This window comes from Mesoplodon densirostris, chromosome 15, assembly GCF_025265405.1.
Source record: "Mesoplodon densirostris isolate mMesDen1 chromosome 15, mMesDen1 primary haplotype, whole genome shotgun sequence".
Taxonomy (NCBI): Eukaryota; Metazoa; Chordata; class Mammalia; order Artiodactyla; family Ziphiidae; genus Mesoplodon; species Mesoplodon densirostris.
In genome coordinates, this window is record NC_082675.1 from 10,053,616 (window position 1) to 10,068,624 (window position 15,009).

The 15,009-nt window shown below is 44.9% G+C and overlaps 1 protein-coding gene across 2 annotated transcripts in view; it reads left to right on the forward strand.

Annotated features, from left to right (window-relative positions):
- CIT (citron rho-interacting serine/threonine kinase) overlaps positions 1–15,009 on the forward strand; it is a 180,971-nt gene that overhangs the window by 140,589 nt on the left and 25,373 nt on the right. For both annotated transcript variants that reach the window (XM_060119127.1, XM_060119128.1), the window contains exons 25-28: positions 3,301–3,498; positions 4,492–4,685; positions 7,799–7,934; positions 10,054–10,158. In XM_060119127.1, coding sequence (XP_059975110.1) covers positions 3,301–3,498; positions 4,492–4,685; positions 7,799–7,934; positions 10,054–10,158 — 633 coding nt within the window. The remainder of the gene's footprint in view (positions 1–3,300; positions 3,499–4,491; positions 4,686–7,798; positions 7,935–10,053; positions 10,159–15,009) is intronic.

Genomic DNA, 15,009 nt, shown 5'->3' on the forward strand with positions numbered 1-15,009 from the left:
TCAAAGGCTGCTTTATAGACACTTTAGGAGAGCGCGATAGATGTTCCTTTCTCGTTGGTGCTGTCCAGGATTGTCGCCGCTGGGAAATGTCATCTTTGTTACTGGTGGGAACTCCTGTAATAGCTCAATCAATTGGAGCTCCCAGTTAGCAGCTTTTAAAAAGCTCATGAGCAGTAAGATTTTCGAGCTCAGGCCATTTCTATATTGTGAAGAGATTTAAAAAAAGGATTTGATTCAATCTGGCACCTAAAACCCTACCTAAGTCTGTTTTGGAGAGGAGTTGGTGGGCCAACATATGACATGGTTTTAATTATGAATCAATCTGTCAGCTATAAGATTAAAAATAAATAATATGCAAATAACTGCCTTCAAGAAGGAACGAGGCATTAAAATAGGATGTCAGCCCTGTGTCTTTTCAGCCCGATACTCATTGTCTGGCTGGTGTCTTCACCCCCAACATGCTCTTGGACATTTACCAGGTAGCGTTCCCTCTGCTGGTTGCCCAGTCAGGTGTGAGAGGTAACATATGTATCTCGGAACCACGAGGTGTACTTAAAAAGCAACAGATAACCCCAAATAGAGAGCTTTAAAAAAATTTTTTGGGGACACTGAGCGTAGATAATTTTTTTGTATCCCTGTTTTCTGTTAGAATTGTACCAAGATCTCTTATCTGTAAAAACAGCATAGAAGAAAGCTCTGCTGGCCCTTGCATTATGAAACTATCTCCCTCATCTTTTTTTTTTTACCACTAAGATGGAATCAGCCTTGCTTATCTTTCCTGCCTTCTGTCCTTGGGGTTGAAAGCTTAAGAGACTCATAATACAGAAAACAGATCATTTGCCCTTGGTGTGGAGAGAATATACCCACAAAGTAGACCTAAGAATTCTCTTTGCTTATAACCTGGTTCAAACTCACAGATAGCTCATTATTATCCTTTTTTTTGTTTTTTAACCACAGAGATCATTAAGTTACTGCCTGTGTCTCAGGTCCGCCCAATATCTATGTGTGTCTAACACTCCGGCAACTCCAACAGAGCCACAAGCTCAAGGTGTTACGGCTTTGGGGCAGGAAGAACATACGAAATGTCCGAACGCGCTAACATGCTTTCACGAGGCCTCGGCTGCTTCGTGCAAGCACCTAATCCTCCTCTTGTCAAACAGGCAACATAGAGATGATGACAGAATACAGAGCCAGTCATCACAAAGTGTAAACACAAGTCAGAGACCCCTTGAAAACAGGGTGACGACAGGAAATAGAAGGACTCTTCCTACTCCAATGGCCAGTTGAAATGAGAGTAGTCATCTTGGCACCTCCCTGACTTTTTTCGAGTGTTTCTTCTTTAGCACTTTATAATCTAATTTGGGGAGGAGGAGAAGGAGTGGCAGAAATGGGCTTATTATAAATTGCATTTTTTTTTCATGAGTCAAAGAAAGGGAAGTAGGTACCCAAAGGCTTAAATATGTCTTTGAATGACAAGTAAATTATTTTGGCAGCATATATATTCTTATGTGGGTAGATTTTCTGTCGTCTGTTTGCTCCCCATGGGGCACCATTGATGCCTCAACATCTTGGTCACTAATTTTTATCCCATGTATTTCACATGATGCGTTAAAGTAGAATAGCACGCAAGAAAAAGCCAAAACATTAAAACCAGAGCAACAGAGGAGGTAGTCAATATAGTATTTACCTCCATGTCAGTTGGAGAAACCAACCCAGGCAAGTTGAAGGTGGCTTATTTGGGGCTTCCAGAATCCATTTTATAGCACAGCTTCCAGGCCAGTTTGCCTCATCAGTCTTGTTGTTTTCCTTTGGGGGCAGAAGTAGAAGGAAGCACAGTGGAGACATTTGCAGTCTAGGAGGAAAACCATCTTAAGGAATGGGCTTACTGCATTGTTTATTCATTGTTTCTGCTTTCGGGAGATTTAACCACGTCACACAGAGGTTGATACAGGGTTCCCTGTGTGGCAGAAGTGTCTGCTAGGAGTGACGGACTTGCAGTTTTTTTCCTTTTCTTTTTTTTTTACCCCGATAAAGAAGGAGGTTTAGCCAAGAACCTGACCAGATAACCTTTATTCCCCCTCTTGTAGCTGATAGCATTACACAAACTGTAGGAATTAACATGGCTTTTCATATTAAAATACAAATTACTAGACCACTTACTGCATTAAAAGCTCATCAGCACAGTTAACAAAATGAAAAGCTGTGGCCACATTGAACAAATCTACTTAATTGATGTTCTTTAATTCTATGTGCCTGGGAAGATTTTTTTTTAATTGATAGTCAAAGTAGGTTAAAATAGGGAGTTAGTCATGGCAACATTTCAGAAACTAAAACTAAGTCTACTCTAGGTTTGAAAATGGGAAACAATTAACCATAGGCTCAGAGGCACTTCCTTTTAATTTACTCCTTTTAGTTATGTAAAATTTAATTTACCGCCAGTGCGCCTCATTCCAACTATTATTAGAAAATTGCCCTTAAACTTCTAAAGTATTATATATAAAAGCTCTTTGCAAGTGCTGGTACTAAACCTCAGGAAAGCTAAATGCACTGAAATTGAAATCATTCCGCCACTGAGCAGGGAAATCATTTAGTAACACCAGGTTAAATCTCTCTCAGTAAAATGACAGTTTCATATACATGCCTTCCCACTTTCTGGTAGCCAGCTGCATAATTAGAGCCATTTAAAGTGATGCTGTCGTACAGTATTATATTTTCAGGATTATTCTGAGAGTCCCTTAAATTTTTTTTTCTTTTGTTGCATGAACTTAAATTTATTGCCTAAAATATTATTAAAATAACTCTTAGTGTCCTTCACTCAGTCTTCCGTGATAAGAACTTTATTTTGCTTTCTAAGACTGTTTCCCAGGATAATGTCCTGTAGATGGTGTCCCTGGCGTTTTAGCCTAATCAGCAGATTGTGATACCAGTCTCTCTACTATTCCTCTTTCCTCAGTTTGCATCTTCCACATTCTATTATCGGCCATGAACTTGATCTCATTTAAAGTTGCCCCTTCCATATGGCAGGCACTTTTGATTGATTTGTTTTTACCATATTTTCCTGATGAATCCTGAGTCAGAAAAGAATCCGAGACATTTCTTGTTCTCCCACAGCATATGTGTGTTTGGGCGCTAAGGGGGCGGGTGTGGGAGATTGAGTTTGGCTCACAGGGGTTGGATGGGCAAACGTGAGTTGCACGCTGATCGTCATTATCACGTAGGTTCAAGTGCTGATGGCTCTAGAAGCAATTTCTCATTTCAGATCAACTTGCTTGCTGTGTAACCGGATTCTTTTCCTCTTAGGTAATCACAGACCTGGAGGAGCAGCTAAACCAGCTGACGGAGGACAACGCTGAGCTCAACAACCAAAATTTCTACTTGTCCAAACAACTTGATGAGGCCTCTGGCGCCAGTGACGAGATCGTACAGCTGCGAAGTGAAGTAGACCATCTCCGCCGCGAGATCACGGAGAGGGAGATGCAGCTCACCAGCCAGAAGCAAGTAAGGGTTGTAAACAATGTCAGAGACTTCCCCAGGAAACTTGGAACCCCTTTAGATTTTAGAGCAGGTGCCAGTTGCATCTCTCGCAAGGGTTCTCAGACTGAGCCTGTCCAGTAAAAGGGCTCTTTTTTATAATCATGTCTGTGGGTTGTTTTTTTTTTTTTTTTGCGGTACCTGGGCCTCTCACTGTTGTGGCCTCTCCCGTTGCGGAGCACAGGCTCCGGACACGCAGGCCCAGTGGCCATGGCTCACAGACCCAGCTGCTCCGCGGCATGTGGGATCTTCCCGGACCAGGGCACAAACCCCTGTCCCCTGCATCGGCAGGTGGACTCTCAACCTGCGCCACCAGGGAAGGCCCATGTCTGTGTTTTGAAGGCTTGTGGGTTTTAAAAATGGCTTTTAGAAGTTGGTTTTTTTGGGGTTTTTTGTTTTTTGGCCGCTCCGCACAGCATGCAAGATCTTAGTTCCCCATCCCTATGGAACCCATGCCGCCTGCAGTGGAAGTGCAGAATCTTAACCACTGGACTGCCAGGGAAGTCCTGTGTGTGGTTGTTCTTGATTTTGATTTAAAACCATTAAAAATAGAATAGAATGCTCCTGTGAGCCACTTTATTTTTATGTATTTATTTAAAAAAAATTTTTTTGGCTGCGCCCCGTGGCCTATCTTATTTCCCCCTACCTGGGATTGAACCCTGGCCCTTGGCAGTGAGAGCTCAGAGTCCTAACCACTGGACCGCCAGGGAATTCCCGAGCCACTTTATTGTTAAGTGTGGTCTCTTTTCCCTGGTCTTCCTCCTGGTTCTTTCTATAAGATGACGGCAGAAACGGCCCTTCATCCATTCTTGTCTGGTCCCCTCATTCTGTAGGAGAAAAAGATAGTGTCTTTCAGACCATAGTTAGAAACTCCTGCTTTTCTGAAACTGATCCGACAAAAGTAACATCTGGGAAATCCTCATTTGATACAAAGCACAACTCAGTGATACTGATTTGCAGACGATGGAGGCTCTGAAGACCACCTGCACAATGCTGGAGGAGCAGGTCATGGACCTGGAGGCCCTGAACGACGAGCTGCTGGAAAAAGAGCGGCAGTGGGAGGCCTGGAGGAGCGTCCTTGGTGACGAGAAGTCCCAGTTTGAGTGTCGGGTTCGAGAGTTACAGAGGATGCTGGACACCGAGAAGCAGAGCAGGTGGGACTTCCTGTTGGTAGAAAGCTGTGGCAGGTGACAGGAGCAGGATCCACCTCAGAGCTACCAGCAGGGTAACCGATTGTCCCAGCTTGGCCAGGACTGAGCAGTGTCCTGGGACATAAGACTTTCAGTGTTAAAACTGGGAGACTTGTGCAAACCAGAATGGGTCCGTCATCCTCGTAAATACAGACACTGCCATTTGGCAGTAGATGGTGACCACTTACCCCATGCAGGGCCCTGGGAGTCAGCAGGGAGAATATCTCAGCGCTTTCTTTGTAGAAACTCTTTTCTCGGGTTTCTAATCACTGTGACCATGTAGCAAGACCATCACTGTTTCAATCCTGGTCATTTATGACGCAAGCCTGCCTTCTACACCAACCTTGGCATTATTGACAGTTCAGGCCGGGTGATCCTTTGTCGCGGGCCCTCTTCTGTGCGCTGCAGGCTGCCAAGCAGCACCCCTGGGCTTGACTAAACCCGAGGAGCTGCTCCCTCCTGCAGTGTGACAACCCAGAACATCTCCACACATTGCCCAGTGTCCCCTGGGGGGTAAAATCACCCCCAGTTTGAGAACAACTGCTCCATAAGAACGGTTTGGTTTTTTTTTTCCATTTCTTGGTAGGAAATAAGTTCAGGTAGTATCTTTTCTCTGAGTTCCCACAGTCCTCCCAGCATAGAATTCCCTTCCTGCCGGGGTCACAGGTGTGAGGGTTGTGTACTGCATGCTGCTGGGGATGCTGTTTGCACTGAAGACATCATAGATAGGAAGATTTATTATGACAGTTTAACAGCTCACGGCAGCAGTGTTTGCACTAACAAAATCAGTATATTATGACGGTTTACCAACAGATGGAAGTAAACAGTCTTAAAGAACACGTGCCTTTCTTAGTTTGTGCAGAGACACCTACAGGCTGGTATTCGCCCCGTGGCTTCATGTCTGCCCAGTTGAATCCTATCCCTCCCCCATAACCTCGCTAATATCACCTTCCTCTGAAACTTGCCTTCCTGCGGTACTCTGAACTCCTTTTTTTTTGGCTGTGTTGGGTCTTCATTGCTGCACGCGGGCTTTCTCTAGTTGCGGCAAGTGGGGGCTACTCTTAGTTGCGGTGCACGGGCTTCTCATTGCGGTGGCTTCTCTTGTTGCGGAGCACAGGCTCTAGGCGTGTGGGCTTCAGTAGTTGCAGCGTGCGGGCTTCAGTAGCAGTGCATGGGCTCAGTAGTTGCGGCGCACAGGCTGTAGGGCACGTGGGCTTCAGTAGTTGTGGCTCGTGGGCTCTAGAGCGCAGGCTCAGTAGTTGTGATGCACGGGCTTAGTTGCTCCATGACATGTGGGATCTTCCCGGACCAGGGCTCGAACCCACGTCCCCTGCATTGGCAGGCAGATTCCCAACCACTGCGTCACCAGGGAAGTCCACTCTGAACTCTGTAAGCAAGATAAACTATACCTGGAAGGGCTTCCCTGGTGGCGCAGTGGTTGAGAGTCCGCCTGCCGATGCAGGGGACACGGGTTCGTGCCCCGATCCCGGAAGATCCCACATGCCGCGGAGCGGCTGGGCCCGCGAGCCATGGCCGCGGAGCCTGTGTGTCCGGAGCCTGTGCTCCGCAACGGGAGAGGCCACAGCAGTGAGAGGCCCGCGTACAACAACAACAACAAAAAAAAAAAAAAAAAAAAAACTATACCTGGAAATATTTATCATTTATTAGGACTCTATCAGATTCATTTTAGTGTTTCCCACATTTGCTTGATCATAAAGTAGACTCATCACAGTCTTGGATGTATAATCTGTGCTTAATCAAACTAGAAAAGACTGGAAGCAAAGAGGACCTATAAGTTTCAAGAGAAACTGGTAAAAATATTCCCCTTTTAGACATCTTCCCATTCAGGGTACTTGCTGATGTAAGGGGGCTGCTGGTTTAAGACCTCCTGTTGCTGTTTCCCTCCAAACTCTTGGGCTCCCCCGTCCTCACCATACGTTCTGGCTGCCCTCACACAGACCCCCTCCCTCCCACCTGCAAGTCCAGCTCTTATGCCAGCTGTTTCTGGAATCCTTCAGAGACAGTTTTGGGGACGGAATCTGACCATAGCATCAAGAAATTCACAATCACACGTGGAAGGTGTAATCATGGGCTGTGCTTGGGAAGACATTTCATGTATACTTTCAGGGGCAATTGTGAAAGATCTTGGCTACCCACCCCCGTTTTTTTCCTGCCTCTATTTTGGTATTATGTGGGACCTGAGATGAGTAAAATATAATTCTTAATTCTTGTCTTCAAGAGGCTAAGAGTCTAGTGGAGGAAGTAAACTATGCATTGAGCTATTTATCGCCTAAAATAGAGAGTGGGCTGTGCCAGGCGAGAAGTACATTTATGCTTTGGGGACAACAAGGAGAGGTTGCTTCTGAGAGGGAAACTGGGAAAGGTTCTATGGTGGACATGGCCTTTGAGTTTACCCTTGAAGTCTGAGTAAGATTTGGATTTGTCGGGTGGGGAAGGAGAGCTGCCAGTGGAGGAGCCTGTACAAGCCCAGGTGTGGAAGCAGCAAAGCATAAGACCTAAAGCGGGGAGGGGCAGTGATTTTTCCAGTTTGCTTCCAGTTTTTCTATTCTTTCACCTTATTGACAGATATTGATACATCCATCAGGTTCAAGTTTCAGTTTCTTGAGGAGCACCCAGAACACTTCACCTCTTGCATGTACTTTAAGGAGAGGAAATGTTTGCTCACATGGGGCCTCGCATGGCCCTTTGCACCCTGTGTTCCTTCAGCAGGCCCTCATTCCCTTCCCGCTCCCGTAGGAGGGTGTGACAGTCTTGTGACGTCTTCTCCAGCCCAGTTGCATTTGGAAAGATGCCTTATCGCCTTCAGCCTTTCCAAGTGCGTATATATTCACAGGAACTTTACCTGTGAAGAGTATTTTTACCCAGGGCCTAAAGTGGGGCACATCTTCACTCTGAACGTGGTCAGAAAACAAGACATGATTCAGAACAAGGGGTCGGGTTGGGCATCTCGCCAGCCTGCAGTCTGTTTGGTTGCTTAGCAGGGCCCGAGCTGGACCAGCTTCCTTCCTGCAGGGTGGCGATGGTGGGGCTTCTGACGCGCCTGTGTTTTTTCGCAGGGCGAGGGCTGATCAGCGGATCACCGAGTCGCGCCAGGTGGTCGAGCTGGCAGTGAAGGAGCACAAGGCTGAGATTCTGGCCCTGCAGCAGGCTCTCAAGGAACAGAAGCTGAAGGCCGAGAGTCTCTCCGACAAGGTCAGCCCCTGTCCCTCCTGCCCTTTAGATACACGTGTGCACCTCCTTTTAGCAGGTATGCTTGACACACAGTCACATGTGATCAATGGTCAGCATGTTTCATAAACAGAGTCGTGTGATTATGCTTCCCCGTGGGCCGCCCTCTGTTGCCAGTAGTGTGGGTGAGGGGGGCAGGTACTAGGGTATCAGAGTCGGTCAGTGACTTCCTCACATCTGCCCATCAGGGCCCCTGAGGTCGAGATTTTGATCTGGGTGCACAACACTCTTGCTTTCTGGCATTTGATTTCTAGAAGCCTTCATGGGTCTAATGTCGAACATCCTTGGGGAGTGGGGAGTGTTGAGGACTCATGCTCATTCCATTGCTGCAATGACAGGAAGCCTCAGCCTCTCTGGGTTCTAAGTCCAGGGACACGGTAGGATCTGAGGATGGTGCGGGTTCTCAGTATTTCACGTTGGAAATACACGTGTTCTGTCCACGTAGCACTCTGTATCCTGTATTTACAAAGTGCCATACCAGTGTTTGGAGATTTTTATCTAATAATCTTAAAAGAGATTTAGAATAGGAGCTTCAATATTATAGATAACAAAAGGTCCGAGGAATTTCATGTATACGCATAGCCTCATACATACACACTCTTTTGCACACACACACAAGCACACACACACATAATATAAAGTAGAAATCTAACCTCTGAATTTTGTGTAACTTTGTAATTTCATGATTATAAAAGTGATTATTTGGGGTCATTGTGGAAGATATAGAAACCATAGAAAAGTAAAGAAAAAAATGACTGGTAAGCTGTCATCACTGTTATCTTGGTGAATTTGTATATACATATAAATATTTATTTATAAATTTAGGTTCTTACTATGTAAACAGCTTTACATAATTTTTAAACATCACATAACTAGGGGCTTTTCCTGAGTTAGTGAATCTTTTTTGAACGTGTAGTTCTAGAAACATCAATTACACAGAGGCACCTTTTTTTTTTTTTTTTTTTTTGCGGTACGCAGGCCTCTCACTGTTGCGGCCTCTCCTGCTGCGGAGCACAGGCTCTGGACGTGCAGGCTCAGCGGCCATTGCTCACGGGCCCAGCCGCTCCGCGGCATGTGGGATCCTCCCGGACCAGGGCACAAACCAGTGTCCCCTGCATCAGCAGGCGGACTCTCAACCACTGCGCCACCAGGGAAGCCCGAGGCTCCTATTTTAATGATTCCGCTTGTGTTGAAAATTTGAGCTTCTTCCATTTTTTTGTTTTTGCCATCATAAATAACACTGTGATGAACATAAATCTTTATGGACATCTGTGATGATTTTCTTACCAGAACTTTATAGAAATTATATGATCAGATTCAAGGCTAGAGCTTGTTACTCAGGAACCCTCCTGGTGTTGGCTTACAATTTTTTAACCATTTTTTAACCATAAGGAAAGTAAATATATTATTTGACCATGAGGAAAGTAAATATATTATTTAGAGATAAATGAACCCTTTTGTGTTTAGCTTGAAGGATATTTTTTTTACCTGATTGTTCTTAAAGTATTCTATAGCAAAGTCCTCCCCATCCTTTAAGACTCTAGACATTCTGACCCCATCTTCTCTTGATGACTGGTCTTTCAGGATGAATTTCTCATCTCCGTACCTCTTATCAAAATCGTCACCCGACAAAGCAGTCACTATTTGTATACGTGTCTAGTTATGGCACCACCCTCTGCCTTTGTGACTTGTTGTAAGATCCTTGAGAGAGCTTGTCTCTCCTTTCATCCAAAGCCCCTGATATTATCCTATGCGAGTAGTAAGCATTCAGAATGTGATTATTTAATTCAGCCAAAGCATGTCAGATAAATAAATTCTTGAGAAGTCATCCTCCTAGAACTTGTCACTGCTCTATATATGACTCATCCCTTAGAAATAATATTCTCTCCTCATAGAATAACGCACATAAGGCTTATCTATGTCATGGACATTTGTGATATACTTTAAAAAAAACAGTATTTATGTTCTGACCTTTAGAACTTGATTATTCTTTACCTGAGAAGGTTTGTGGATATTTGCAAAAGTTGTTAGTGTCTAACATTACTAAATGTGGTATCACGGCCAATTTTTTCCAAATGTCCAGCTCAATGACCTGGAGAAGAAACACGCCATGCTTGAAATGAACGCCCGAAGTTTACAACAGAAGCTGGAGACGGAACGAGAGCTCAAACAAAGGCTTCTGGAAGAGGTGAGTGTAAAATGCCAGGTAAATAGAGCCGGGTGGACTCTCAAGTGAATATCTGTTGTCTTCAGGTGGGCAGATCCAAATTAAGGCGTTCAGATTTCAAAGTGGAAATTTTCAAGGAAGAGTAAAAGGTGGTCACCGGATACTTCCTTTTTTTTTCTTTCTTTCTTCTTTTAAAAATTTTATTTCATCTTATCTTTTTATTTATTTATTTATTTATTTGTGGCTGCATCGGGTCTTCGTTGCTGCGCATGGGCTTTCTCTAGTTGCGGCGAGCGGGGGCTACTCTTCGTTGTGGTGCGCAGGCTTCTCATTGCGGTGGCTTCTGTTGTAGCAGAGCACGGGCTCTAGGTGCGCTGGCTTCAGTAGTTGTGGCTCGTGGGCTCTAGAGCACAGGCTCAGTAGTTGTGGCGCACGGGCTTAGTTGCTCCGCGGCATGTGGGATCTTCCCGGGCCAGGGCTTGAACCCGTGTCCCCTGCCTTGGCAGGCAGATTCTTAACTACTGCGCCTCCAGGGAAGTCCTGGATACTTTCTAAAGGGTGTTTAACACGTTAAAAAAATGTGTCACGAAGGCCGGGGTCCTCTTTGTCATTGTGTCCTCCCAAATGGTGCTTAATGGCGTGTCGAGCACACAGCGAGTCTGTGCCAAGTGGAAGTTTATTAAATATGCAGGCACGTGGATATTGAGTTAAATTATTCTTTAGAGTTTATGTCCAAAGTATATGAAGTTTGCAGGCTGATAGGACAACCATGTAATTAGCTTTGTGCACGGGGCAGAGACCTGATTAGATTACACTGAGTGCCAAATCTCATGAAGGCTTTTGAACATCCAGTTAATTCAATTTTAAAAAAATGATGCCCTGCTTTTGAGACACAAAACGAAAAGCTCAAATTGGTCTCCTAAACCAATCCATTCCTTATGTTATTTCCTGTACCTTTTAACAGAATTCTGAAAATCTCTGTTTAAACTGATGACAACTTCCCACTCCCAACCAAAGCCCTGGTTTGGTTGAATCACTGATAATTCAGCTTTGTTCATTAGAATTGACCTATCAGGACAAAGGCACTTTATAAAGATATTTCACGAGAAGTTGGACTCCAAGAGTGTTCTGTTTAAGCCATAGTGAGCCTGACGGTTGAATTAGCCAGATTATCTATTCTGGTGAATTGAGGTTTTATTGTGTGCCACCTGTAGCCCATGAGGGGCTCTGCTGGTAGAAATATTATGACTGTGCTATTAAGTTCGAAAAGTGTGGTGAAAATTTTGCAGGTGAATATAAAATGTTTTATAGAAGGAGGCTTTAAAAAATATGGGTGGGAGTTTTGGAAAGTTCTGGAGATGGATGATGGTGATGTACAACCATGTGAATGTACTTAATGCCACAGAACTGTGCAATTAAAAATGATTAAAGTGGTAAATTTTGTGTATATTTTACCACAACAAAAAGTTTTTAAATAAAATCAATTATACACACACACACACACACACACACACAAACATACACACACGTGGGTGGGAAATTCACCAAAGGTGACACTAAGAACATTATAATAGAAATTGACAAGTCACCCCGGTGGTCAGATAGAGAATGATGGTCTTTTATCTGGAATGAATAGGCAACACCCCCACTTGAGGCACCTGTTGGAAACAGAAGAAACAGAAATAATTAGTGATCTCGCCTGTCCTCTTTTTCTTCCAAGGAAGGAGCGCTGGCCCTAACAGCTCAGTGCTTTGGTCCAAGGTTACATGGTGAGTCAGCAGCAGGGCTAGGAAGAGAAGGCTGGAATCCTGATTCAGTCCCCTTGTTCTCACTTCTAAAACTACCTGGGAACGTTTCCAGTTCTCCATTCTGCACCTCACAGAGGGCTTTTTGAGCAGATGTCTGGCTGCCATTGAATGGGAGGCAGATCTCACTGACAGCCGAAACCATTAGGAAACTAAGAACAATCTTTATTGTCCGGAACGCAGCTGGCATCCTGGCTTGTGGTGGGCCCTCTGTAAGCAGGAGACCGGGGGCTCAGCCTGGCTGTCCTCTCCATCAGGTGCAGATTCTTGTAAATGGGGTCAGAATCAGTGTCTCAGAGTTGGAAAGAATTTTTGTGTGTCATTTAGTGCAAATTCCCAGCACTTGCACCGCTGTTCCCTTTATTATCCCTGTCCTGGGCACTAACGGATCTTTCTCCCAGATCTTTTCTCTCGGGCCAGAAATGGCCTCGGAAGCTTTTCTGACACTGCCCTTTACAGGCACGATTAGTCTCTTGAAAGTGATGCCAGAGCTCAGAGTCCACTTGCTAATCCTGTCGAGTTAATCCCCCTCCAAGGTAGAGAGTCCCTTCCCCAACCCTCCTCATAGGTGGGCTTCGGTGAACCTTGGCCTCAATATCAAAACTTAGAGTGACTTTAGACATCCCAGCTCATTTTTCTGGCACCTTTAACTCTTGGAAAGTCCTTTCTTATTGTAAACTAAAGCCTATAACTTCCAACCATTGGTTCTGTTACAGCAAAACATTTGAAAACAGGGTGTAGTCTCATATTTCCAACCAAAGTAGGAGGTTAATATTGATTAATGATCAAATCACTTGACTAGTAATCAAAATAACTAATGTTTAATTAGCATGTACTATGTGCCAGGTGCCTTTCTGAGTACTTTCCATGAATTAACACCTATAGTCCTTGTGACGCTTCTGTGAGAGAACTACTACTTTTTATTTTATCATTTCTGTGACAGCTGATTCGATATCTCTGTAGCTTTCCCAGTCCATATTGCCTTCTCTTTTCTAAATGGAAGACTTTAAGTCCTTCCATGTTTGGGATGTTCTTTTCTCATAGATTTATCTTTCCGAAGAGAGTTTCTAGAAGCCCCTGTGGTTTGAACAGCACAGAACAGTGGGCCATCTCCACTTCCATTCTGGGCTCTGAATACCTCTGCCAGTGACCCGGGCTCTTTGTGTGGCTTTAGCACGCTGCTGACACCCATCGATCTGTTAAATCACCACCAGCCCTTCTACAAGTTTTTTTTTTTTTTTTTTTAACATCTTTCTTTATTCAGTTGATGTTTTAAAAAGATACCATCCTATGAAACCTTCTCTTGTTGGTTTTGATCCATCTTCCCAGCCACCAGAGTTGTTTCACGCTCTGGTTCAGTCATCTAGTTCCTTTGTGCTTCCTCCCAGTTTCCTGTCACCCTCATAAAATTGGGGGACAGATCTAAGCACATGGCTAGAGCCCTCTTTTCACTCTAACACTGATTAGGAACAGCCTCCATTTACGTCTCTCTGGGAAGCAGGTTAATGGTTTTGTAAAACATTTCATTGAGCACAAATGTCACTCTTGTTTTCTATTGTAGTGAATAAGTAGCCTATTTCCTGGAAAGCTAATGGACAGTTGATGTGTTGATTCTAGAGAAATATTTTGGGCCTGGCTGTCACCAAACAGATTCTTGTCCCTAGCACTTGTTTCTCTGCTTCCTGCCTAGCAATTAGTGTTGTCCTAAAATAGTAGAGAGAAACTAAAGCGGATAATTTGCAAGAAGTAATCATTTGTGCTACAGGGGACAGATAGCTCCCTGGAGGAGGTTATCTTAGCTGTTTTCTCTCTTTCTTTCCCTGTATTTTAGGGGGTTCTGTGGTTTGATTCAGAAATTCCAGGTCACGCACACAGGGCAGGTGATCATAAGTTAGTTTCCTGCTTTATGGAGGACTGATGGGGAGAGGCTGGCGGAGTAGGTTCGGGCAGGAAAGGAAGATGGAAAGGTGAGGGGGGCGCACCTGAACGGGATGGAGGGAAGAAAGACGGACGAAGGAAGCAGCGCTAAGATTCATCGAGGATGTGCTGTATGCTGGGCACTGTGCTCGGTGTGTCAGCCAGTGAAGGGAGTTATTACCCCCACTTACAGACGAAGAGACTGAGGGTCTGAGAGGCAGTGAGCTGCCCCTGGTCACAGGACTAATAAGAGTTAAAGTCAGGATTTGAACCAGGGTCTGGAACGTTCTAAAGCCCAGGTTCTTTTCCATGACACCATGATGCCTCAGGGAATCAGCTGCCTCTCAAGAGGAAGGGCAGGTGAGGAGTAGAAATGGAAAGACAAACATTGGTGGAGGGAAGAGAAATAAGGTAGCGAGGTTTCAGCAGATTCCGAGGTCATCAGTAGCCTTTGGCCGGCTGGGGCATGGGCCACCGAGGTTTGCCCTCGCCTGCTGGGAAACTCCCGTGCTGATGGTTATAGCTCTTTACCAGCCCTCTGTCCTTAAGGCTGCAGAGGGTCTAGGCCACCAGGGAAGGGAGTATTTGGGCCACTGGTGGTGTGGTTAGATTGGACCCAAGGGGTTGGGTGAAATCAAGCAGCGTCTTGTCAGGATAGCTGCTCTTTCCTGCTTTTTAGAAACAGAAGCATTTTAGGAAAGAGAGTCATAAACCCAGTATCTTTATAGCCTGCTCTATTTTCTGGTTGACTTCCATTGTAAAAAAAAATTGGAGAGATTTCCGGCACAAAGCGATTTCCAGTGTCCTAAATAGAATTTTGTTTTCCTTGGGTTTTACCAACACTTGTACTGAACCTGAGATCATCCTTCCTCCCCACGTGGTAGAAATACCTCCTGCGACTGTGGCTATTGGTGTGCTTGTTGGTCCCACACCCTGACGAGGTGCTGTTTGAGTTAGAGGTGCTATGACCCTTTGGGTTTTTTTTAAAATAAATTTATTTATTTGTTTTTATTTTTGGCTGCATTGGGTCTTTGTTGCTGTGCGTGGGCTTTCTCTAGTTGTGGCGGGCGGGGGCCACTGTGTTGCCATACGCGGGCTTCTCATTGTAGTGGCTTCTCTTGTTGCGGAGCACGGGCTCTAGGCACGTGGG